Raw genomic sequence first — 26,213 nt, forward strand, 5'->3', positions numbered from 1 at the left:
ATATTTTCAACACTTATTGATAGCCCGAAGGACTTCAACATCATGCTCGAAAGACTTACTGGCACTTACTGATGGTTTGCTTCACTACTCTTCCGTGAAGGCTTACAATTACCCAAAGGATTTTAATCATCATGCTCGAAAGACCTACTGATGGCCCGAAGGACTTCATCATCATGCTCGAAAAACTTACTGGGGTTTGCTTCACTACTCTTCCGTGAAGGCTTACAAATTACCCAAAGGATTTAATCATCATGCTCGAAAGACCTATGATGGCCCGAAGGACTTCATCATCATGCTCGAAAGACTTACTGATGGCACTTATGGTTTGCTTCATACTCTTCCATGAAGGCTTACAAATTACCCGAAGGATTTAATCATAATGCTCGAAAGACTTACTGATGGCCCTAAGGATTTAAGCATCATGCTCGAAAGACTTATTGATGGCCCGAATGACTTACTAAGTACGAAATTTTGGAAATCGCCTTTTTAGTTTTCAAAGGTTTCATTTTCTTAAAACATCACTTTCTTATTTTTCAAATTCATGTGAAAACATCCTACCCAAAGGTCTTATGGATGGCCCGAAGGACTTATCATCTTGCTCTAAAGGCTTACAGATGACCCGAAGGATTTTTAATCATCATGCTCGAAAGACTTACTGATGGCCCGAAGGACTTAAATTGTTTACTGGGTAAGAAACCTTTCTTATTTTTCATAATCTCAAATTTCATATTTCAATGAGAAATCTTTCTCATTTCACTTCATAAAACGACTTAATGGTCGGACCACGTGCCCCACTTCAAAGTAATGCTTCCTCTGTGGATTGACCCCTGCATTCCTCAGGTTCTGCCTCTCTAAACATGATTACATGTATTTAATGTTTAACTTCTACCTTTCAATTGTCAGGATTTTAAGAACCTGCATCTTTTCTTTTCACTGGACGATCTGTCAAAATCATGTGTTTCTGTATGAAACACGAATGCAATTAAATGTATCAATGTAATGCATTTTGTTTTATGCAAATGTTGTTCTCATGAATGCATAAATGTCGATTCAATCTTCATTTGACTTCAAAGTGGTGAACTTAGTCTTCTTCTACTTGATCATTCCTTTCCAGGGTTTGTTTTAGATACCCTTACAACATTTTATAATTTCCAAATTGTATTTCTAAAGAGTCATCTGATCTTCTTCTACCTTCTTGTTGTCTTTGTTTTCTATCTTCATTTTGGAGAAATTATTTTCTCTCTCAACTTCTTTCTATGGTCAGAAATACGATTGTGTTGCCCTTATTTCCTTCCTTGGCTCAATTACGCTTTCTGAGTTGTTCTTTCAAGACTCTTCCATTGATTGATGCTCAGTTGGTTTATTTTACAAAGTAAGCTCTGCTCAAATTCACGGTCTTCCCCTGACACTTCAAATTGTGAGACTCATTCTCAATATCTTCTTGGTCTGAATCTTGTCATCCAAACATGATCTGGGTTTATGGTCATACCCCAAAGTGGGTACTCATGGATTTCTTCGTGCCTAACAAATCCTAACTTGAATGTTCTCATTCTAGTGTCACTACACAGTAGTGTTGTCAAGTAGTTTGAGGGTGTCTCTTCACATTGTCATAAACACTTAAGAAGTGATCAATTCTTCTAACAAAATATCTTGCATTTTATACAAGCTGTAATATGTGCCCTTCTGAATAATGATATCTTCTTCTTGATGGTTATTGACAATGTCACAAGGAAATGTTATAAGTTATATTCTTCATTTATTATGTTCTCTTGGACCATCTACTTCAAGATTGTGGAATGCTTCATGTTCTGGAATCGCTTATTCTTTTTCTCCAATAAAGGCATAATGAGTCTCACCAGCTTTAAGGAACTTTCACACTTGAAACTGTCATGTTTGAAAATGTTTTCCCCTTTCTCTTATTTTAGGGATCAAAGAATGAAAGAATTTTATAAAATATTACCCCTTAATTTAGGCTCATAATCGAATCAAATTATAACCATGAGTTCACATAATATCAAAAGAATCAATAGCTCTTTAATGTTTTTAGGGTTATAGCTTTTTGACAAGAGTCAAAATTTGAGGAGTTGGCTTCTTATTTTATAAGGTTTCGGCCACCAAAATTTCATTTCATTCTCAGTCATCGTGAATATTTTAACATGCACCTCTTTCTCAGCTTGGTATATTAATCGGATACATACAAAATGACGCAACTAGCATAATCAATTACTAGACTTTCTAAAACACTTCTATTTCAGTTCTCTGAAATCTTCCATTTATTCAAGCTTCGTAGTCTTCTCTAACAAAGGAAGTGCAAAAATATCAGTTTAAAAATGAAATTCCTAAGTGCTCGTGTGAAATTGACTATAACAGGTGTTCTTTAACTCCCTTATTCCATCTTTACCGAAACTCCTTATTCATAAAATTGATTTAATTTTCCATTGTATGGCTAGTTGAAATCAACTTTATTGTAATTTGCCTTTATCGGGCTAGCTGAAGGGTTCATCTCATCACAAATTATTTGACTTGACAATCACAATGGAGCATACACCGAATTGCCAAGTACCCGATCAAGGTCATGGTTTGAATATAATCTATTCATAAAGCTAGGGATTTCAAGTTTCCTCTATAACCAATTGCCTTAGCGGAATATCTCAGCTTTATTGTATATATAATATAATCACCTTTATCAGGGTAGCTGAATTTTATCCATAAAGTTAGGGCGTTTAACCAATTGTTCTAGAGGAACAACTCAAGCTTTATTATATACATATAATGTTATAATCTGGGTATACGGATCCAATTTCTTAAGCTTGTCAAGAAGAACATGTCATAGTCTAGGTGTTGTTGAAAGTCAGAAAATCTCATCGTTAGAGTTCAATTCCCAAGCAACTGACCTAAACTAGACTCATTTACTTGACTATTCCATCGGTAAAGATCATAATCATCATTGAAGTTTCATCAACAAAAGTTTGGTCTATTTAGCATTGTAACATCATACACAAAATATGCCTCATGTTGTTCGCTCCTATGCATACCTGAATACCAAGTCTATGGTTCATTCCCTTATGATAGAAGAAGGTTATATCGGTCCCTGCAATAAAAAGGTATGGTGTTCGATCGTATCTTCTGGGGATAAGGTCAAGGTCCTTGTTTTATCATGTTTCAACCTTTTCATTTTGTCAAAGATATATAACTCTAATCATTTAAAGAGTTTTTAGTTCACTTGATATTCAAAGAATTTTAAGTTGCAAATTCGATTCAATGCTCACCATATTTAAAGTAACATGAATTCATTTAAATATCATTAAAAAGGAAAAAATTGATGATAAAGTTAAAAAAACATGTTCAAACAAGATGTTGCAAATGACATAAAGTTTCATGAAATGACTTCTTCCCAATTATGATGCCCCATTACTCATCTAATGTATCAACACTTGACCCAAACGGATGTTACATTATGTGCTTTGACGCCCCACTCGAGCTCATCATCCACTATTTCAACAATTCTTGTGTTAATGTCCCATTTTCCACAAGCATCTTTATCTCCTTTAACAGCGGCCTACAATTCCCCGTAAAATGCCCCAATGTCCCAAGTGGAAATCTCAGACACTATCTTGATCATAGCTGTGAGCAGAAGGGTCTGGTTTCACTTTTACTGGCCTCGGTATGAGGTATTAACCTTTATCCAAATGGGGATACAGATCCGAGATAGAAGTTTGGAACACTTTCAAAGTATTTTTCGATCTTGGGACTTTCTTTGGACGACTCGAGTAACATGCTATCCCTTTTCTTTTACGGTTGTGGGAGCTCTGGATATGACATTCATTCACCTCATCAGCCTTTTCCTTTTGATATGTTAGATGTTTGGAAGTGACTTTCAAGTTTCCTTTGCTGATTGCATCTTCAATTAACTCTCTAGCCATCATAATATCCTTGAAACCCTTCGTCGAATTTCCCAACATTAACTCAAATAAATGAGTTAGGAAAGAATCTTGAAACATACATGATATTTCTTCTTCTAGCAAAAGAGGTTGAACTTGTATTGTCATTCCTCTCTATTTTAGGGCATATTCTTTAAAGCTCTCAGTAGATTTCATCCTCATCCTTTGAAGGTCATGACTTTTTGGGGCTAAGCCTTTAACATATTGATATTACCCCGGAAAAGCATCAGATAGGTTTACCCATGTCTTGATTTACTCTTTGTTCAAGCGGTTATACCATACTACAGCTGGCCCAGCAAGACTATCATGGAAGTAATGAATCAACAGATTGTCATTATTTAGGTACCCTTTCATCTTTCTACAAAACATCTTCAGATGAATTAGGGGACAACTAGTGACATCATATTTCTCAAAATTAGGCACCCTAAATTCATGTGGGATGACTAAATCAGGCACAAAACTGAGTTCCCTAGCTTCTAACTACTTGTGAGTGGTATTAACAACCTTCATATCTTTAAGGGCTTCATTCAACCACTTGAACTCGTCTTCAAATTGCTCAAAATTGACGAGGCTCATCCCTATGTTTGAGTTAGATGCTCCAGGGCAAATTATCACCCTTGATATACCAGTCTGATGAGATTGATTTCCTTTATCCTCCATTTTCTCTTTACCAGCAGCCTGTGGTATCAGTACCTGGATCATTTGATTCGATATGCCTTCTAGAGAACCCGATGCTTGATTCATTGTATCTTGTTGTAACCCGACCAATTGCTCTTGCAACTGATCTTGTGATTCCTTATGAGATTGCTCTATTGTTTCCATTTGTTTGTTCATGAGGATGAGGAAGTAGTATGAATGAATGATCTTGTTATTACTGTCACATAACCTTCCATAAATTATTTCTGTGTTTTTATAATTAATGCATGTAAAATGCTTAAATAAATACATGTAATGCAAATGCAAATAAAAAAGGTGTCATTCTAGAGTGACCATCTTAAAAAAACTTTCATTGAACACAAAGGTCTAGGTACATCAAACAAACTTTACATATAATGGACAGCTTTCACTCTAACTTTTCTATCTTCTTCAAAAGCCAATTTAATTTTCACTCATACTCGGGGGTCGAGTTGTCAATCTGCTTCAATTCTCTTGTAAAGCCAGCTAAATCAACCCATTTGTGAGCCACGTCGCTTGCTTGGGTCATAACTTCTTTCATGACTTTGTCCCTTTTCTCTATCTTGAGTGTCGATTCTCGGAGCTGTAGACACTGCTGTTGAATCCTCCTTGTAAGAAAGTCATTGTGATTATGAAACTCTTGCATAAGATCACTACAATCATCCATAATCTTCATCAACTTCTTGTTCTTGGCTCTAGTGGCTTCTAGCTTAGCTTCATTTTCCTATTTGTGGCGTTGATATGACATTTCCATGTTGGCTATGGAAAAATTCAACATCTTATTTTCGGCTTGATATTTTCCCAAATTATCAATGGCTATATTGCGCCTTCTTTCTGCAATCTGTAAATCATGAGAAAACTTCTCGGCTCGACCTTCGTGCACCTTACAATTCTTTCTCCATTGTTCAGCGTCATTCTTCAGTTTAGTGACTCCTGTTATCCACTCATCTGGGATATTTCCTATACCAGCAAATTTAAAAGCTTGACTGATCCTTTGAAAATCATCTCGCATGGCTTTCATCTCTCTACTCAATTTATCATTTTACTTCTTAAATGAAGAATCTGAGCTTCGTACTTTGGCAAACAATCTTCTTCTTGGATGTCATCATTGATACCCTTACCTTTGGTCACTTTTGGTTCGAACCCAACAGGATAATCCGTTACCAAACTAGGTTGTCCTTTCAATTCAAACTCCAATACTCCATGATCTAGTAGAAGTTGGACTCAACGTTTGAAGGTAGAACAATTCTCAATAGAATGTCCTTGAACTCCAGCATGATATTCACAATAAACGTTGACGTCATACCAACTTGGATATGGAGGTTGTAAAGGTTTCACATAATACAGGGCCACTTCTCGGGATTCTAACAGTTCATCATACAACTCCTTATATGATATTGGGATGAAATCACAACGAGAGCCATCTCTTAACTTGGGTTGGACTGGAGTTTACAATTTTACTTCCCCTGATGTTGGGAGTAGACTATCAAACACCAACGAGTTATGACTGCATGGCTTCTTTTTATCTTTCTAAACTTCTACAGTGGCCACTATTTCCTTGGCGTTTCCAAACAGCTAGTTGATACGAACAATGATTGTGCGTGATTTCTCATATTGGCTAGGATAAGCATGCTCTAAAGTAATCTCTTGCATATTTGACACCTCAATATTGTTTTCATCGAGCTCTTTCTTTTCTGTTATAGAAGTTCCATTTCCTTTGGCCAAAGCATTTATTATATCCATCATCCTGAACATCTGCTATTTTATCTCTCTTATCTCCTTTTGCTCTTTGTGCGCCATATGATCTTTTTACGCACAGCCCTCCACTATTCTTAAAGCTTTCACATGATGCCACTTCTTGACTGTGTTATAGCTTGCTTGATCACAAAACCCTTTGTCTGTCATGAAAACCTTTTACTATGATGACCTCTCACAAATCAACACCTTTTAATTATGTCGTGATCATGCAATGCAGACAAAGAGAAAAACAACATAAAAACAAGTTAGTACAAATAAGATATCAAAATGACAAAAATAAAAAAATAGCAAAATAAATTAATAAGCTAATGAAAAATAAGAATGCAAATGCAAATGCAGAAGGTGTTAATTCCAAAAGTGACCACCATAGAACAACCTTTCATTTAGACAACAAGAATTCAGTAAGTACACCATGTAGTCAAAATATAAATGTGATTCTTCATTTCATTGAGTCGTACTCTACATGGAATCTAACATTGCACCCCAAAGTTGTCGGCGTATTTTATCACCTTTGATGATGATGGATGTCCTTTTTGAAATCTCCATTCTTACTTGCGAAGTTGTCTTCATGTTTATATGAAAGGTCTTCTCGTTCTTGGCATGATTGTATCTATCTCTTGAGTCAACATCTTGGCCTTTTCCCCCATTAAAGGAAGTCTTCAATCATCTTCAGATTTCTTCATTCAACGGATATCATTCTTCATGGATCAGTCGAATATCTTTGGATCTCCCAGTTTTGACTACATGGTTGAGAATTTCTTGTCTCAATATGTCCAGCCTTCTTATTAGTCAATCACTTGTGAATTAACACCTTTGAATGACATGAAGATGTGAATGCAATAAAATCAAAATAAAATGGACATAGAACAAAAATGGGTTAGTGCACATAAGATAAACAACAAAATAATAAGTACCATAAACATCAAATAAAACCTACCCTCACATGCTGACTACCCAATCATACTTTAGTTGATCCTACTCAACATGATACATACCTCATGCTTTGTCATTCACAAAAATCCTAACCACATGATATCTAATTCGCATACTTGTTCAAGAAAAAATAAACCTAACAACATGATTTTTAGTTCGCATACATGTTCAAAAAAATAAACTTAACCGTATGATTTCTAGTTTGCATGCTTGTTCGAGAAAAATAAACCTAACCGCATGATTTCTAGTTCGCATACATTTATTCAAAAAGCAAAATTAAATGACTAAAAAAACTTTTCCTTGTGTACCCTCCTCATGAGACTCTTAAAGCTTGCCGGTGCCCCCTTGGGCTATCGAACCGTCAATCCTAGCCCATCATAATCTTTAGGGGATCGAGTTCAATTTAGAGGGAACACACCTCCTTATGTCCGTGCGGAGGTGAATACATCACGAGAACCATAAGGCGTGAGCTCCAGGAGCGATCCACTATCACATGCAGAGGTTCGAGCCACACGAAGGCATAGTCTCTCACTCCTACTTAATTTGGACGAAGCGGAGTTTTAGATCATGTCATGAAAATGCAACTATGCAGTGTGTGAGGAAAAGAGAAAAACACAAAATAAAAACACACAAAATCAATTCCCAAAACATACAATTAATCTGAAACCATTAGCAAACAGATCAGTACAACTATTTAATGGTTAATCAAATTATAAACAAAAATATTAAAACCAAACAAGGGATTAAAACCAAATTAAAACAAATCTATAACTTTCAATTGCAAAGACACTTAATTAATCGACTATCAGCCTGACTCTCTAAAAACAGTCCCCAGTGGAGTCGCCAAGCTGTCGAAATGATTTTTTCTTAAAAACTAAGATATTTTAAAAACCACGCCATTTTTAATTATCCTTTTATGATTAAATTTTAATTAAAAGTGAATGTGATTTTAAAAACCTCTCGTTTCGAAATATTTTGGATTTCCTTTACGATAGAAAATACGGTTCGAGGATTCGCCACCAATCTTTGATTAGGGTGTGATTGGGCACCCAAAACCGTTTTGTCATTTTAAATAAAAATTAATTTTAATTACAACAACAAGTTGGAGTCTGCATTACCAAAATTGAGTTCGGGAGTCGGTTACGTGTGGGGAAGGATTAGCACCCCCACAACGCCCTAAATCGGTACCTAGGCGATTAACTAACGTCTTTGCAATGAACTTTACAAATTCAAACTTAATTTGATTTTTGATCCCATAAAACAACAAATATGAATTTTACAACATTCAAAAGCACCCAAATAGATTAAGTTAAAATTACTGAGTCGTTTTAGAAAGATAAAGAATGTTCGATTATTTAAAAATATCGAGATCAGATCTTAGATGAGTTGTAACAACCTTTTCTCGAAAAATTTAAATAATCGAACATTTCCTTTTCTTTTGTTCCCAAATTTTAAGTGACGAGTCAATTTTTAGGTTTCACTTCCGGGATACACTTTTAATTTAAAATCATCAAAACGACCCTCTAATGAGTTAAGACAAGCCGCTCAAGACAATTTTAAATCAAAAGAGTATTACCCTTAGTCCGATTATGTATTTATAAGTCAAATTATGAACATGAGGGTATCATACAAATTGTGCAAAAAGGATGTCATGCCAAAAATTAATTAAAAAAGTATTATGATTAAAAAAATATCATACAATGTGACATACAATATATATATATATATATATATATATACACACACACATATATTTTTAAATTAAAAATTATAAACTATGCTTATTAATCTATAATGTACAAATGTGACTCAAATATAAAAATAAAAACATGACATGCTAAACTATAAACTTTAAAAAAGTATATATATACATGTTAAAATAATGACTAAATTTAAATATATGCAAATTAAACATGTAAAATTTGAAATAAACCAGTGACCTAAATGCACATTCATTGCAAATCTGGGAGGACTAAAACTAAATTATTTCCAAATAAAAGCCTATATAAATAACCAACATATAAAAAGCTGCAAAACTACTTAATCAAGACACCAAAAAGCTAAAGTAAAATGAAAAGCATGATAACAGTACCTAAAGAATAAATACACGGTTAACTTTCAATAAACATTTAATATAAAAGAACTTATTTTAAACTAATCTCACCCTAAACCTAAACTAATACATCCAGCAACCTTTCATTTCTTCTCCTCTCATTCATGGCCGCACCTTAAACAAACCAGAGGACTCCAACGCCGCCGGCCACCTTTCTTCAACGGAATTCTACACTTCGACCATCAAACCCTGATGACCAGGTAACTACATTCAACATTAAAAAAGGTTTGGCTTTCTCCTTTTACCTTCAACAACCTTAGTCGAGACCCTCTCACACCTTTCATTTTCAAACAGAGAGTTGCGAAACTCTCTACGCCGGTCACCCTGCTCAACAATTTCGGTAAGGACCCGAAACCTTCTCCTTCTTCTAATTTATTTTATTGTTCGTCGTTTTAATCTCAGACTTATATGGTTTTATAACACTAACCCCAGTCCATATCTCCACCAATTAAACCCCGACCGAATAAGATGTAACCACTAAGTCTACCGTCATCCTCATCTAAGGTAATTTTCTAATTCCTTTCTCTGCTATTTTTTATGCTTTGAAAGAAAAACAACAAGCCACGTATAACATTATTGAGTATTTCGAAAAATAAAGAAACAAAAGTAACCTGCTTATGGATTGCTTATATTGCTTTCGAAAGAGATAGGGAAGACCCCTGTTACACTGCTTGAACCTTGAATACACTTGAAGAATAGTTACTTGTATGCCCTGTATATTGAAGTGGAATCCCATATTTACTTCCCAAGATCACTTCTATTGCTTTTCGGAAAAAAGGTTGAATCCCTTTGTTACACTTTTAATTTTTAACTATGGAAAAAGAAAATCTTTACGCCCACTACTTTTTTTGTTCCCCCTCTATTGTGTAAAAAAAACAAATAAAATGGTCTCCCTCCATTTCCTTCAGTTTCCAGTAGTTTTATGAAAAAAACCGACCCTCACCCCACTAACAGTTTCTTTCTCTCTACCCTTTTTACCGTTTTTCTTCCCTTGTTGGATATCCCCACGTCTTCGGCATCTGTTTCCCTCTCCTTATTTATTTGTTGCAAGTACGTGGAAACGGTTGAGGAGGAACAAGATAACTAGCCTCTAGAATCTTTTATGGCCTTAGTTCGGGCTTGCTTCGATTGGGTCTCCATTTGCTAAGTGTAGTGTTGCCTTGTAATTGGGCCTATAAGAAATAAAAATAAACAGTATTAATATAATAATAATAATAATAATAATAATAAATATATCCCGGAAAAAATGGGTGTATACACGTTGAATCTACAATGACTTTCTTCAACTCACTATGATGCTTCTTGTCACAAAACTAGCTCAGATCACTGTTGAATCCATAATACCTACACTCTAACTTGCTATGATTTCCACTTCCACCAAATATGTACAAAACGATCGTTGTATGCCCACAATGACTCGCTCTAACACCATTTGCACAAAATCTACCTGAAACAATCATTGTTACACCAACAACTTGCTCTGATATCACTTGCCACTGGGCTAGACTTCTGCTAGTCGATTCATGCAGCACTTAGACGATTTTCATGTCAAAATGGTGCCTAAGTCAGCCTTAACCACGTCCTTATAAGTCTCTAGATCACTAAGCGATGTACAAACCCGCTAGGGTTAGACATCAATGCGGAAGAAAAATACCACTAGGGCTAATCCAAACCACCAAGGTTGGAGCGGATCTTAGAAGCACGAGCAATGTGGGGACTTTCTAAGTCACCACGACTTGAACCACCTTGAAACTTCAAAAGAACTCAGAAAGAAACAACTCTTGAAGCTATCTCAGCCCTCACATTCATCAACACAAGCCACAAAGGCTTTAGCACAAAGGGGAACAAGCCGACAAGGCTAGAAAGCTAGAAACAAAGAACTCATAGAGAGTAAGAGTAAATGCCTAAGTTTATTACTCTGAAATAATAAAATTGATGGAATGATTACAATGAGTGGATGAGCTCTCTATATATAGTTGAGACCCTCAAGATCCAATGGTCTAGATCAAAGTACATCGACGGCTTAGATTTAATCATACCTTATTCAGAACTCTATCTCTAAGGCATTTGAATTCAAATAAAACATTATCCTAACTAAGTATTTATTTCCTTAATTATTGGATAATATTATCCTTTCTGGAACCTTCTAAGGAACGGTTTAGGTCTGATGGTTCTAGGCAAGCCCAACACTCAATAGGATTATCCTACAAAATTCACACACACATGTCTCGGTTCGAATCCATGAGCCTTGATAAAATTACCCCCATTGAACATTTAACACCATCGTCACTTCTCTCGGACGCCTCAGACTTGATCCTTCACAGACTCGTAAGCATTCTCCAAGAACTGTGCCAACTCAACATACCCAACAAGCCCAAATCTGCGTACATAGAACCCCTCTTATGAATATTTGTTCCAATGTCCATGTACCCAAAAGTTTAGTCCATGACATTAGCAATTAATTATAGGATGGTAGGCCCAACTTGATAGTTTGGATGAGCTACAGCAGTATTTGTTAATTTAGGCTTCCAGAACCTTTCAACTTAACATGTTTGTTTTCTTTGCTCCCGGATATTCATTGTTATATATTATATGTTGGCATTGAAAATCAAATTCGATGAGGCATCAAGTTCTTCCATATTAATGAGAAGAATAACATCAAGCTCTGATTGTTATTTTTATTTTTAGTATGAGTTAGGTATTTATTTAATTACCATTTTTATATGTCTCTTTCTATCCTCTAAAACATGATCTCTTTGTTTCCATTTTTAAAGAAAATAGCAGCCCCTAGCAATTCCATCTTAGGGTTTATTATCGGCTGCCTCTCTAAACAAACTATAAGGTAGCGTTTGGTTCGCTGGAATCCCTTAGAATTAGGGGGAATCGGAATCCAATTCCACCACTTTCCCATGTTTGGTTCAAGTTTTCAAAGTGGGAATTTGAATCCAATTCCATCAAGGGAGGGAAACTAAATTCCATCCATAACATGATAGAATTGAAATCCTTTGGAGGAGGGAATGAGAAATTTGACCATACTACCCTCATCAATCTTTTGGTATTCGGGTCGGGTCGGATTTTTTTAAAAAAATTGGGTTCGGGTCGGGTTTTTTAAGTTTGATATTCGGGTCGGGTTTTTTTAAGTGTGATATTCAGGTTTAGGGTAAAAAATACCCGAACCAACCCGAAAAAATATATAATTTTACCTTATATATTTAGGAATAATTACAATAATATCCCTCTATGTATAATTGTTTTCAATTAAGTCACTTTTTATTGAATAAAAATAATTTTTTTATTATTTCGGGTCGGGTGAAACTTTATTTCGGGTTTGGGTCGAGGGTGGGTCTCGGGTGGAGGTTCCCTTGTTCTCGGGTCGGGTCGGGTGGATCAAAAACCTGACCCGACCCATGGTCATCCCTAATTGGGATGATTTTAACTTATGATCTTTATTAGATGATTTTTATAATTTATTGAAATGAATAATCAATCAATAAAATGAAAATTTAATATTTTTTAAATTTTTGTAATATATTGTTACATGTAAGTTATAAAACAAACTAAAATTAAGTAAAAAAAAAAAGGGTAATTCTGTCATTTTACATTACTGACATCAAATTCATTTGACATGTATGCGAACCAAACAGAATATAGAATTGGATTCCAATTCAATTTCCTGCCAACCAAACATGTTTCAGATTCAGATTCTAATTCCTTCAAATTCCAATTCCTTCACAGATTTCAATTCCCTCGTAAACATTCCAGCGAACCAAACGTCACCTAACTAATTTTGCGAGCCTCTGTTTTTTAGGTCTCAGCTACGAGAACGAAGATGAGCAACATTTTCTCAGCTAAGAAGACTGCGAACTTGGTTTTAATAATCATGGTCATTAACATTGTTTTGGCTCTGATGGCACCATCAGAGTTAGGAAAAGGAAACGCCAGAAGAAGGGACGGTTTCGGCCGCATATGAGGGGGAGGACGGTTTACGAATGGTCATCGTGTTCGTACTCGGGGTCGGGAACCCAATTTCATCTTCCGTATCATTGGACCCTGACATGCTTTATTTTTTTCGGGGGTTACAAAAGAACAAAACTGCATTAGCAGTGAGAAGATCTTCTTCCCTGGGAAGCTTGATCAGAAAGCAGGACACGTTGAGCTTCCATTGGTGGGTAATTGAACATTGATAACCCCATTCTCGTTCCACGCCCAAGTTTAGTCATATGGTCGGCAAGCATATTGGACTCGTGGTGTCTAAAGTGTGTCGAATAGCCCACTGTTTGCACAAATAGAATCTAATCATTCTGATAAGGGTTGGTTCATAAGATCGGCTTGGAGAAGTGAGGCAACGGATTGCTTCGATGTTATCTGATTCCACCTCCAGTTGTCGAATGCCACAGCTCCAAGCAATGTGTAAGCCATCAAGAATTGCCCAGAGCTCCGCTTGAAGTGTGGAGCAATTACCAATATTCCTGGTGTAACCCCGAACCCAATCTCCATTTTTGTTACATAGAACACCCCTACTAGATGCTTCCATTGAAGCTTGGTTGACGCCGCCACCAGTGTTCAGCTTATAAAAGCCAGGTCTGGGTCGTTGCCAGTGAGTGATTCTCCTTCCTTTGTTGATGGGGGGAGGGTACTGATGTTTGTGTTTGACCACCCTTGCCCAAGCTTTGGTGGATTGGATAGTCTCCATAACTGATCGTATTTATTTATTGAAGATAAGGTCGTTCCTATTTTTCCACAGTTGCCAACAGAGAATGCTGAAGAGGTGTGGCCAATGCCAATCGTCATTTGGAGTCCCTGCAATAAAATTTAGATTTAGTCGAAACCAATCAAACAAAGTTGAGGCAAGAAACCTGATTCCAAATTTCCTGGAACCAGTTGGGACCATAAAGAGCGGGCTTGATGACAATCTCTTGAAGTATGAAGGATAGTTTCCTTCGATGTTCCACAGGCTGGAAAGCTTCGGTCCGTCGTGATCCCCTTTCTGGTTCGCTCGACATTAGTCAACAGGCGTTGTCGAAGAGCGATCCAGAGGAATTTCTTCACCTGCAGCGGTCCATCGAATTTCCACGCAAGGTTCCACTTCCAGCAGCTATCCTTCGGATCCTAAGTGTCTTGGAGCATTACCGTCGCCGCTGACTTGACTTTGCATTGGCCGTTTTGCTCCCACCGCCAGATCGGTTTGTCCCCTCCCAAATCCCCATAAGGATAATGCATGCCCATGACCCATTTGACGAGCTATCCATCAAGTTCATGATTAAGCAGCTGGGTATTCCACTCTCCTTCACCATTAATAAAATCACCAACAGTGGCATCGGGCTTGGAAACACTTGCTGCATTAACATGATCAATCAACTTGTTTAAATCGGACATCCATTGGTCGGTCCAGAACTCTGTGGTTTTACCATCCCCAATCGACCAACAAACATTTTACCGGATGAACTCCCAAACACGAGCGAGAGACATCCAAACGAAAGACCCGTTTCTAGCTTCGATACACGCGGTCATGGACTGAGTAACTTTGTACTTAGCTCTCGTGATGCTAGCCCAGAGGGTATCCGATTGCATAACAAAATTAAACCCCAACTTCACTAGAAAACCGTCGTTCTACCCTCGAAGAGGTCTAATTCCGAGACCACCGTTGATATAGGGTTGACAACAATTTTCCCACTTAAAAAGGTTAATTTTCGGTGAACCTTAAGATTCACCCTAGATAAACCGGCAAGCTATATGTTCAATTTGGTCAAAAACACCTCTCGAGATGGCTATCGTTTGCATAAAGTAATTGGGAATGGCCAGAAGGGTAGACTTGGCGAGTGCAATACGACATGCTAGAGACAGTTTAGTCGTTGTCCAATTGCAAAGCTTTTTACGAACATTATCAATAATGAACTGAAAAGTGTTTTTTATAACTGTTTTATGGAAAAGCAACATGCCCAGATATTTCCCAAGGTCTTTGGAGGCCTGGAATCCAATCGAATTGCACAAGAAAGTAGCTAAATCATCACTAGTATTCTTCGATAAAAAGACCCTGGTCTTATTTGGATTAAATTTGTGCCTGGAGAATTGTTAAACTTGTCCAGAACAACGCCTAGGAGATTAAATTCATCGGGATCCGCCCTGCAAAATAAGATCAGATCATCAACAAAAAATAAATACGATAAAAGGGGGGTCCCCGCGAGAGGATTATCGGTTCCCAAAGACTGACATCCATCACGTATTGCACACTATGCTCAAATCTTTCCATACAGAGCACAAAAAGTATGGGGAGAGAGGACATCCCTGTCATATTCCTCTAGACGGTTTAAATTCTTCTGTCATTCCTCCATTCCAAAGAATTTGCATAGCGGATGATGAGGCTAACTCCATAATGATATAGATATTTGGGGACAACCCATGTCAATAAGAGAATCCAAAAATCCCAGCCGACTCTATCATAAACTTTCTCCAAATCCATCTTTACGGCCATCATCGGGTTTTGTTTTTCTTCCTATTCATGGAATGGATTGCTTCTTGGGCAACAAGAATATTTTCCGTGATGTTTCGTCCTGCAATGAAACTAACTTGGTTCGGAGCAATGATTCTAGGAAAAATTGTTTTGAACCGGTTAGCGATAATTTTCATAACAAGCTATATAAACAGAACATAAACTAGTTGGGCGAAAATCAAGCGTAAGTCGTGGGATTGTCAACCTTGGGGATAAGCATAATATGGGATTTATTTAGCTCAAGTTCAATAGCCTTATCATGAAAAATACCTTTTTACCCAGGTGCATACAGACTCACCCATTGTCTCCCATTGGCTTTGGAAGAAGAGAGCATGAAGACCATCCTTTCATGGAGCTTTAAGCGGGTTCATATCAAAGAGAGCCCGCTTGATTTCGTCATTAGTGACCATAGTCTCAAGGCTAAGAGCCTCATTCTCTGTGAGCTTGGGAAATTTCCCTTATGATGGGAAATGACCCCATTCTTTGTTCTTCCTCATGGTAGAGTTTGGAGAAATAATTGGTAGCTTCCCTTCGCAATCTGTTCTCATCATAACACCAGTCCCCTTCAATCAATAAGCCTTGAATGCGGTTTTCAAACTTAATTATAGAAGTTTGAAAAGTAAAAAAAAAACGATGGCTAAATGAATATGCTTAATTATTAAGCAAAGTGCATGCTTAATAATTAAGGAAAAAACGTGGTAACACCAAATATTAGCAGCAAGCAATTTTTATCAAATAAGAATGAATTTTGAAAAGTCAAAATTGCATGGAGTTCATTCATGGCAAGCAAGTATTAAGACGACAGAGAGAAATTGAGAAGCATCCAGAGTATCTCAAGGTGGTTTATTACATCTATATATACGGGTGTTTTCCTTATTTTTATTTAACCTCATTTTTTGTTCATTTGATTTTTTGATATTTTTAGTTTAATATCTTTTATTTACTTAATTTTGTGTTATTTATAAAAAAAATTCTTTTCTTCTTTTTTTCCCAAAAAAATTTGCTTTCATTCCACCATTTTTTCCTTCAATTATTTTTTTTCTTGCTTTTCATGTTTATATAATTTAATTTTTTTAATTTACTTCAATTTGTTTTTAATTAATTTAGAATTTTTTTTCTATTTTGATGGAGATTATTCTTCATTCAATCTTCGTGCTTGACTTTTTTAATTCATTTTCTTTAACTTTTGACTTATTTTTAACATAATAAAAAAATTTCTCTTTATTTTAATTAATTTGCATACTTTTGTATATCATGTGATATTAATTGATTACCTTGTATGTATGTATTTTGTATATTTGTGTAAACATATAGATTGTATATATAAATTTAATTTATGACATTTTCAAATATACAAGTATAGTATCTTCACGTGCATAACTTGATACTTTTCATAATTAATTAAAAAATAATATTTATTTATTTTTGAATTATCGGAAAGGATTGTCCTAACCTTATGATTCTGGTGATTTAAAATAAATAAATATTCTCAAGTGAAAAGAAATAAATTGATAAATATTAAAATCAACCATGAGATAGAAATGTGATATTCTTTATTTAAATTTAACAAGGATAGGATGTTCGACCCTATTCGATAGTTTAGTCTCAATATTTGTAACTAATGAATATTCTTTATCTATCTTAAAGGCTTGGTAATTTTCATTAATAAAATATATGTTTGTAGCATAGTCTCAATGTGATTAAAATCAACATTTAATTGTAAGAAAAATTCATGTTTCTTATTTCTTTTATTTGTTTTAATAATTTTTAAATTTAAATTTATTAAAATAATAAAATATTTTTGGGTGATAAAATCATATCCTAAATAAAGATTGGTGGCGACTCTCTTGAACCATAATTTTTAATTTATAAAGGAAAACCCTATTTAGTCAAAATAAATGATAAAACTATTTTTTATATTTTTTGATACGTTATGGCATCGACTTGATTCCAATTGAAAAATCTCTACTCGAAATGACTTGACTCGTAATTTTATAAACTCAACTAAATTTTTTAAATATTTCAAGTCGAGCTATAAAATAAAACTCGGATAACTTAAATAATTCAAAACTTTTAATAATTAAACAATTGGTTTTTAATTTTGACATTCAGTTTTAATTTTAGGGTAAATTACACATTTATTGCATAAACTATAAGTTTTGGTCTGTTTTAGTACCTAACTTTCAGTTTTTTCAAATCATACCCCACTTTCATTTTTTTTAGTACCCTTAAAACTTAACGCATTTAGTACCTAATCATCAGTTTTAGTACCTAAACTTTCAATCTTTTCAAAACTTAATGTTAAATTTTGAACGAATCACTAAATAAAAAAATAAAGTTTTTAACACTGGGGTACTAAAATGAAACAAAAACTAAATTTTATGTATAGTTTTGAAAAACTTGAAAATTTAGGTACTAAACCGACTAAATTGATAGTTTTGATACTAAATGTGTAATTTACCCTTAATTTTAAAACTATATTGTTTGAAAATTAATTTGATTTGTTCAACATTTGACATAGAATCTCAATGAGGTTATCTCAACAGTTCAATTGTTGGAAACGTGACGTCTTGTTGTGACAATGTTAAGATCGTTTTGTCTGAGCAAAACATTATATTTAAATGATATTTTTCCTGGAAACTACGTTTACTATCTTGATATCTATTAATTACCGTTGAATATTATTGTTGACGTTCAAATAGCATTGAAAATAAGATTCGATGAGGAATGTCTTCATCCATATTTCATATCAACAAGTAGAATAATGTAAAGTTTGATGGATCTGATGATTTCAGCATGATAATACTCCCGCTAAGTAATATGAGAAATAATATAAGAGATTATAAAATAATATTTACTTTAAAAAAGATTTAAATACAGAACTTCAAGATAAGTTTATTTCATGGATTCACATAAATCGTAGATTCATGATCATGATGTCCATTGCTTTTGTTTATTATTATCATTAGTTATTCCTATTTACGCAACTTTGTTAACAAAACAGGTTATGTGTATTATATAGTGATCAGAAAGTCTTAGTCTAAATTAAGCGTAAAATTACACCTTAAATATGGAAACGAAGTCACTCCTAGTGCAAGTCAACATATAGAAAGAGTTCACCGACTTAATCAGTGTCACATGATTAGACAATCACTCAAGAAAAGAAAAAAAGCAACCATTCCTTAATCCCGGGTGATTATTATTATATCTGCAGCAGGCTGCCTCACTTGAGCTGCTGGGCATATGGTTCCCCATTTGCCACTGCAGCCTGCGATGAGCCTGCATTGGACTCACCCTTGAGATATCCACCCATGGTTCCATTCCCAAAGAAGCCATGGCCATGGTGATGGTGATTCCCCATGTGGAAGTTGGCAGGTGCAAAAGCAGCAACACCTAAAGCTCCGTAATCAACCACTCTCTTCACCACCGGCTCACCCCTGATCGATCCACGTTCACCCTCCAGTTCCCGGTAGCGATGGAGATATACCGTCAAAGGCTCGATGTAGTCGTCGAACCCTAGCTTACTCATTGCCCACAGCACATCCTCCGCAGTGATGGTCTTGCGTTGCTCACGTTGGCAGTGCTCGTTGGCTTCTCCAGTTATGAAGCTGATATACTCAGAGACACATTCTTGGATCATTTCCTTAGCATCATCGGATATTTTTGCGTGCGGAGGGAGAATCTTGCGCATGATCCTTATAACATTAGCAATCGGCATGAAGCGGTCTTGTTCTCTCACGGTGCAATCGTTGTCATCGGAGTTCGAGTGGTTGTTGTTTGTATGGTTGATTTCAGCCGTTCTCATGTTCATCTCCGGCACCTTCAATCCTGGACCAAACAACCTTTCCCAACTTATTTCAAAAACATAAAACACTAATCACATTATTAAAATTTAACTATTAATTATAGCAAGATTTGGTCATTGAACGGGACAAAATATGTTAAAGTTGAGTGAACACAAGGAGAGGATGAAAAAGAGTAGCCCTTGGGAAACATGAAAGGCCCCATGAGTTAAAGTCTTGGTACCCAGGGGCCATGGCACCAGTTAAGAATGCATAAGGCCCGTTAGAAACTCATAATTGTTTAAGCTGAAAACTTTTTTTTGACTTAAATTTGAAGTTTTGAAATAAAGATGCTTTCTTTATTCATTTGGCATAGAATGAATGCATGGCTGCCACTTGTTATCGTGGGGTCAAGTGCCAATGCGTTTCCGATTGGCTTCACACGCCTGCCGTAAGCCATTTGCTTTGGTTAAGTTAGTTTCCATCATCTTGTGTCTCCACTTAAATCTTCACAAGCACCGCCAAACAGAGGCAATGCAAACGGAAAATGAATCAAGGTAACGCATCCCGATCGAAGAAGAACTCGAAGGAAATCAGAAACACGGACATTATCATCATCGACCATTGAAAATACAAAGACAAGGAGAACTCTTCGGCATCAAATTAAGAAAGTGAGAAACAACAAAAAGGGGAAAGCTGAGGACACCATCTGCATGTAAATATCGATGGATGGTAGCAAATCCGGGTCAAAGACAGAAACCAAAATAGTATCAGTTGCATGCAAGAGATAATACAAATACTGGGCTACATGAATGAGAGGGGTAGATATAGTAGAATCATCTCATAAAGAAAGATAATATATTGCAGGTGCAGCTGCATATGGATAAAATCGGGAAATTATCATGGATCCAAGCAGTAATTTTCACCATTTTTTTCAAGTTATATGTATACACACACACACACTTTACCGGAGGTATTGTCGGGGAGTTTTCGGTAGCCGTGGAAGCCTCCGCGTTCCATCTGTCTCTCCTTTCTAGCAAACTCTCCCCTAGCTGGAGATGGATCCCCCTCTCGCTCTCTCACACGCAGACAAGTTTAGGAGTAAAGCTTGCGCTCTTCGTTGATTTTTAATCAAGAGGATACCAAGGAGAGCACTTGGCAAGTGTCAATATTTATAGTGCCGAAAAGGTTATGCCACGTGGCAAGGCGATGCAAACGATGTATTGTATTAGCTCTTAGCAGCCTCCCGAACCCAAACCCATACCCGAATCTAGGCCCGAACCCAATCACAATTGGCTGACTACTGATCTACTGTATGCCAGGATTTAGGATCGAAGAAGGCCTAGCATACAGCAGCTGCTTTTCGTCTCTTAGACATGAACACTTCATGCGCCATTGAACAAAAATTAAAGTGATAGTTTTTAGTGGTGTATATGAAAGGGGAATAGATGAATATAACACCACTTTTCAGAGGCACTTCCATTGGGTGAACGGCTTGGGAATAGCTAGCATGCATACATTCTTTTAACGGTTCTTCGGACATTCATCATTGAAGCTCCATTCAGAATCTATACATTTTTTTAGCAATTTTTTGTTGTAATATTTATAAAATATTTCTAATGTTTCAATGGTTACAAATGAAAAGCTATGGTGATGAGCTTTATCTCTTAAATATTAAACGTTATATCACTTAGTAATTGAAGTTATATATGAGTTATGAGTTGATTAAAGGTTCTATATAAGGACACACAAACTCGGAGTTATACTTAATTGGACCGATAATATTAAAATTTATTGATTTCACTCGTCTTTCTATCATCGTCTTCTCCTTCTCCTTTGCCTTCTGGCTCTCTTGTATCATCAGCTTGTTTCTTCATCCTTCACTATGGATACTTGCTTTCCGGCTCTCTTGTATATATGATCTACCAGGTTTGTGGGATTTATAATCCCTTTCACTGTTACTCCTCATTTCGCACATTCGTTTCCGCTGCCTCTACTGCTTGTTTTCATTACATACAAGATGTGTGGGAAATTAATATGATGTTAATTGGGTTGTAGAACGCTAGGATGATCTTTGAATACGGGGTTGCAAAATTACAAGTAAATAGCAGAATAAGACATAGATTCAATTATTAATTGAACGTCGAATGCAATTAAGATGATAATTGATCACCATGCATGCTCAGAAGTACTATTATTAATTCTAAATTACCGTATGATGAAGATGGGTTTGATAAAATATTATATTTTCAAGAACATAAGAGAACAGTGATTAAAATATATTGTTGGCATCTTAAAGCTCATGGAATTAAAACCCTCCATTAATAACTTCATTCAAAATATAACCCGTGAACCTTAGGGCTTCACCCCATGGCTGCGACCTGCAGATACAGAGAGCGGCCTTCCTCCTTGTAATATGTGCCTCTGGGTTTGAGCTGTAAATATCAGCAAACAGAAAACCACTCACAGGCTTCACGGTAAACGATAATAGGAAGTACAAACTCGAAAGCCCAAAAAGATTTGTATTAACTAATCGTATTTCAAATCTCTATGACTCGAAAGAACAAGAATGTGGATTCACAAATGGGCAAGATACTGGCAGTATAACACTAGTTATTTTTCCACGGTAAATTCATCATCATGTGGATTTTGATACCATAAATCACCTGCCTCTTCCTTGAGTACAATCTGTGCAGGCTCTTCATCCTTCTTTTCTTCCATATTCGCTTCATCCTGGTTGCCTAGGAGTAGGAGTGTAGAACTATATATATGAGGGACAGGGTCCAATAGATGCTTACCTCACCCATCAGCTCCATGATTGAGTCGTCTACTTGACATCTCTTGTATCACCAAAATGCAAACAAGCAAATATAAATAACATGGAAATTCAATTCCACTGTTTAATTAATGTAAGGTTGGTATTGTATATATACGTTGGATACTTATTTGATGATAAAAGCAAAGCACCATGCATGCATGTGGGTTACTATAGGAATTGTGTTGCAAACAGATTCAGGTGACCCGTTTCATATTCAGTTGGACTTGGATAGTTTCAAGTTTGTTGGGTCGTTCCATATATATATAAATCATGGTGCTGCTTCTAAAAACTATGATTCATATATACCTTTTTCGGATGCTGATAAATCATAGAAGTCTAAAAATATGTTGATGAATCTCATGTAAAACAAAGCTACAAACAGGACCGCCCACTCACAAATGGCTTTTTCTTTAAAGAATAAAAAAAATGAAAATCATTTGTGTTTGATTCGGAAATCCAACGGCTGCGAGTGTTTGGTCAATCTTTAATGAATCTTTAAATCATTAATACTATGTTCAGTAAAAATATCATTTATAATATGTGAATATATTTTAATACACAAATTCTTTTATATTGTCATCATACAAACAGTTTAGTCTAATCTGATACAACTTTATTCCATCCACTCAATACAAAGACACACCACAATACCCTCGCACCCAAAGTTACGGTAAATTGGTTCATTTCTAATCACTACACTTGATATTATTATTATTATTATTATATGGACTGATAAAAGAGAGATAAGAAGTTATCGTTATTGTCATTGTCATCTTATTATTGTTATTTTTAACTATTTAAATAAGTCATTATTAATAGAAAATATATTATAATTACTAATCCGCATTGGCTGAACCAGGCTTTAAGTTTCTGCCCAGCACCAACAAATAAGGGACCGAGCAATTTGCATGAGGCTGAATTGAACAGGTTTTGGATTTGACCGAATATCTTTGAATCAAATGGTGCGGAATAATGAATGGTATTGTCATAGACCAATAACAATGGTGATGAAAAGAGACCTTTACTACTGTTGCAGCTGAGGTGTTTTCAACCTTTAATTCTCTTTCTTACGTTACGAAATTGCATATTAATAATATATCCTCGAAAAAGAAATTAGTTGCTCAAAATCAAAAGGACACCAAGTTATTGAAGTCGCGTTCCATCTCATTAACTTTAATTGAGGGTGTTGGATGATTTATAGAATGGGCATGGGATTAATTTGAGCCACTTGGGCATGGGGCACTTTTACGGTTGGGCAAATGCCGCGTAATTGCATTACATCATCAAACCTCGCATACGATATAATTTTTTATTTCCATGTAAGGTGAGATGTGTCCATCAACGCCAGCACATGGAGACTGAATATTCACCTGCTACACATCATTTTTAATTCACAACCCTTCGGCCCCCTGCCCTGCCTACCTTCATTTTATAACGTTCTTGCTTCCTTAACCCTAAACCGGCGTTTCCAAAGTCTAGCACAGTTTTCACTTCAAAATTGATCTTCAACAGGTCCAACGTAACAGACATGGCGGAGAAGGTAAAGGTTTCACTTTCCTCTCTATATTTTTATTCTTGTATTATTGGAGTATAATTATTGTAAAAGAGGCTAGCTAAGATATAGCTCATCTGCTCATTCTTTCATGCCTGAACACGTTATTTCCCTTCTTATGTATAATAATGCGGCAAAAATGCTTAATTTGTGATATGGAATTATGTCTTTATAACTTTCATCAATCATACGTAATTATTATGCTGCGTACGGATGCAGGTGACGATAATGGTGTTGAAGGTCGACCTTCAGTGTTGTCGCTGCTACAAGAAAGTGAAGAAAGTTCTTGCTAAGTTCCCTCGTGAGTTTCTAAACAGTTTTATTTTTATGCTTTATCTGCACATATATGTACATACGTAATTGTTCGTATTTGTCATTTTGTATTATTATGCATTATTATCATTGAATTGCAACACAGTAGTAGGAAGGTAGGTAGGTCTTGGGTGATCATTGAGCTCAAGGCGAGAAATAGTCTGAGTTGATGTTTGATAATGGCTATTATGAACAAGAGAAATACGAGACCAGATATACGACGAGAAGGCCAACACAGTGACTATCACGGTGGTCTGCTGCGATCCAGAGAAGCTGAGGGACAAGTTATGCCGTAAAGGTGGCGGATCCATCAAGAGTATCGAGATCAAACGACCTCCTAAACCCAAGGACCCCGAGAAGAAACCGGAAAAGCCTAAAGAGGCCGAGAAGAAACCGGAAAAACCTAAAGAACCCGAGAAGAAACCCGAGAAACCGAAAGAACCTGAAAAGAAACCCGAGAAGCCTAAGGAGCCTGAAAAGCCCAAAGAATCACCGCCAAAACCACCAGCAAAACCTGCTTCTCCACCGCGGCCGCCGGCCTGTCCGCCGGTCGGATGTTGTTGCGCAGAATGTTACCATGGCCATCCTTGGGGTCCTCCCCCTTGCTACATTGGTGGACCACCACCTCCTCCCCCATGCTATACTTATGGTAGGCCTGTTTACGATAACTGGGGCGGCGGCGGCTACAGGTATTATTGTGCGAGTCGCGGTGATTGTTTTAGCGACGAGAATCCACAAGCTTGCTCAGTCATGTAACGGTTTTAACATGGCATTCTAAAAGATGATATTAATAGCTTGAATATGTATAAGTTATTTTCTTTATTTTGTTTTATTTTCTTTTTCTGAACATGTTCATTGGTCATAAATAGGAAGATTGGTGGTGATGGGTGAGTTTGCTTTCCTTTCACTCTCACCTCTGCTGAAAAAACTATATTTATTTATCTTAATTTGTGTGGAGTTAGTAGTTTGGTCCATGTCCTTCAGTTGTGGTTATGAAATTGTCTTAATGTTTAAAACAAAAGTTGGTAGGCATTGACCCAAAAAAGGTTGGTAGCTGATTGCTACTTTCTTACCTGTAATTGGTCCGGAAAGTTTAGGTTCAACATTCACGTCATGCAACGTAATGGCTTTGTGCCTGCCTTGGACAAATATTAAATGAGACCACTTAGGCTGCGGCGTTAAGTATAGAGAGAATAAAGATTTAATTTTATTAATCAAGTGGATTCCGTGACTAAAAAAGTGTATTCCTTACAAGTCTTGAAATTCAATCAAATATATATATATATATATATATATGTTGTCGATGACACTTTCCATAAAGGCCTAACAAACATGGCTTGTTTTTGACAGCACAATTAAGTTGCAGTCAGGCAAGACATGGCCTCATGGGTGGAGCCGCGACATAGTGAGCGTGCTCGTCTACAAAATGTTTCTACTCAGCAGCCACTGTCGACTGCCTTGTGGTTGGGTTACATGTAGCTGTGGAGGGATGGACATGGGTTCAAATATGACAATTTTAAATCTAATTCGATCTGATCGATTTGAATTTTTTTTTTTAAATCATTTGAGATTAGATTTGGGTTGGATTTTTAAAAAATATGTTCGGCTCAAGTCGAGTTTAGATTTAAAATGAAAAATATTTAACCCGAAAATAATATAAATTTACCTTATATATTTAAAAATAATTACAATAATAATCCTCTATATATTAATTTTTCAGTTACGTTCTTATTTTTATTGAAGAAAAATAATATTTTTTATAAATATATTTATTTTGGGTCAGATTGAATCGGGTTCGGGACGGATAAAATAATCCCTAAACTCATATCAGATTTAATT

At 36.0% G+C, this 26,213-nt stretch overlaps 2 protein-coding genes and 1 long non-coding RNA gene across 3 annotated transcripts; 1 reads left to right on the forward strand and 2 right to left on the reverse strand.

Moving 5' to 3' along the window:
- Positions 1 to 2,878: 2,878 nt before the first annotated feature.
- LOC120137101 lies at positions 2,879 to 13,332 on the reverse strand. Its single transcript, XR_005517407.1, has 3 exons — positions 13,198 to 13,332; positions 4,304 to 4,310; positions 2,879 to 2,889 (listed from the first exon to the last, which is right to left on the reverse strand). It is a non-coding gene; the product is annotated as an uncharacterized LOC120137101 (long non-coding RNA).
- A 5,801-nt stretch (positions 13,333 to 19,133) lies between these two features.
- On the reverse strand, positions 19,134 to 20,821 carry LOC120137053 (nuclear transcription factor Y subunit B-6-like). Its single transcript, XM_039152920.1, has 2 exons — positions 20,661 to 20,821; positions 19,134 to 19,738 (listed from the first exon to the last, which is right to left on the reverse strand). The coding sequence occupies exons 1-2, from the start codon at positions 20,710 to 20,712 to the stop codon at positions 19,134 to 19,136; spliced, it is 657 nt and encodes a 218-aa protein (XP_039008851.1). The 5' UTR covers positions 20,713 to 20,821.
- Positions 20,822 to 23,947: 3,126 nt separating this feature from the next.
- Positions 23,948 to 25,179, forward strand: LOC120137044 (protein PYRICULARIA ORYZAE RESISTANCE 21-like). Its single transcript, XM_039152916.1, has 3 exons — positions 23,948 to 24,050; positions 24,282 to 24,363; positions 24,574 to 25,179. The coding sequence occupies exons 1-3, from the start codon at positions 24,039 to 24,041 to the stop codon at positions 25,128 to 25,130; spliced, it is 651 nt and encodes a 216-aa protein (XP_039008847.1). The 5' UTR covers positions 23,948 to 24,038; the 3' UTR covers positions 25,131 to 25,179.
- Positions 25,180 to 26,213: the final 1,034 nt, after the last annotated feature.

Source organism: Hibiscus syriacus, unplaced genomic scaffold (genome assembly GCF_006381635.1).
Source record: "Hibiscus syriacus cultivar Baekdansim isolate YM2019G1 unplaced genomic scaffold, ASM638163v2 tig00110647_pilon, whole genome shotgun sequence".
In the NCBI taxonomy this organism is placed as follows: Eukaryota; Viridiplantae; Streptophyta; class Magnoliopsida; order Malvales; family Malvaceae; genus Hibiscus; species Hibiscus syriacus.

Excerpts from the sequence above, each read along its gene's own strand:
- LOC120137053 (XM_039152920.1), bottom strand. The coding sequence starts at position 20,712 with ATGGAACGCGGAGGCTTCCACGGCTACCGAAAACTCCCCGACAATACC. Across the intron at positions 19,739-20,660 it reads ACTCCCCGACAATACCTCCG|GATTGAAGGTGCCGGAGATG; the intron begins GTAAAGTGTGTG and ends TGTTTGGTCCAG.
- LOC120137044 (XM_039152916.1), top strand. Across the intron at positions 24,364-24,573 it reads AGTTCTTGCTAAGTTCCCTC|AAATACGAGACCAGATATAC; the intron begins GTGAGTTTCTAA and ends TATGAACAAGAG.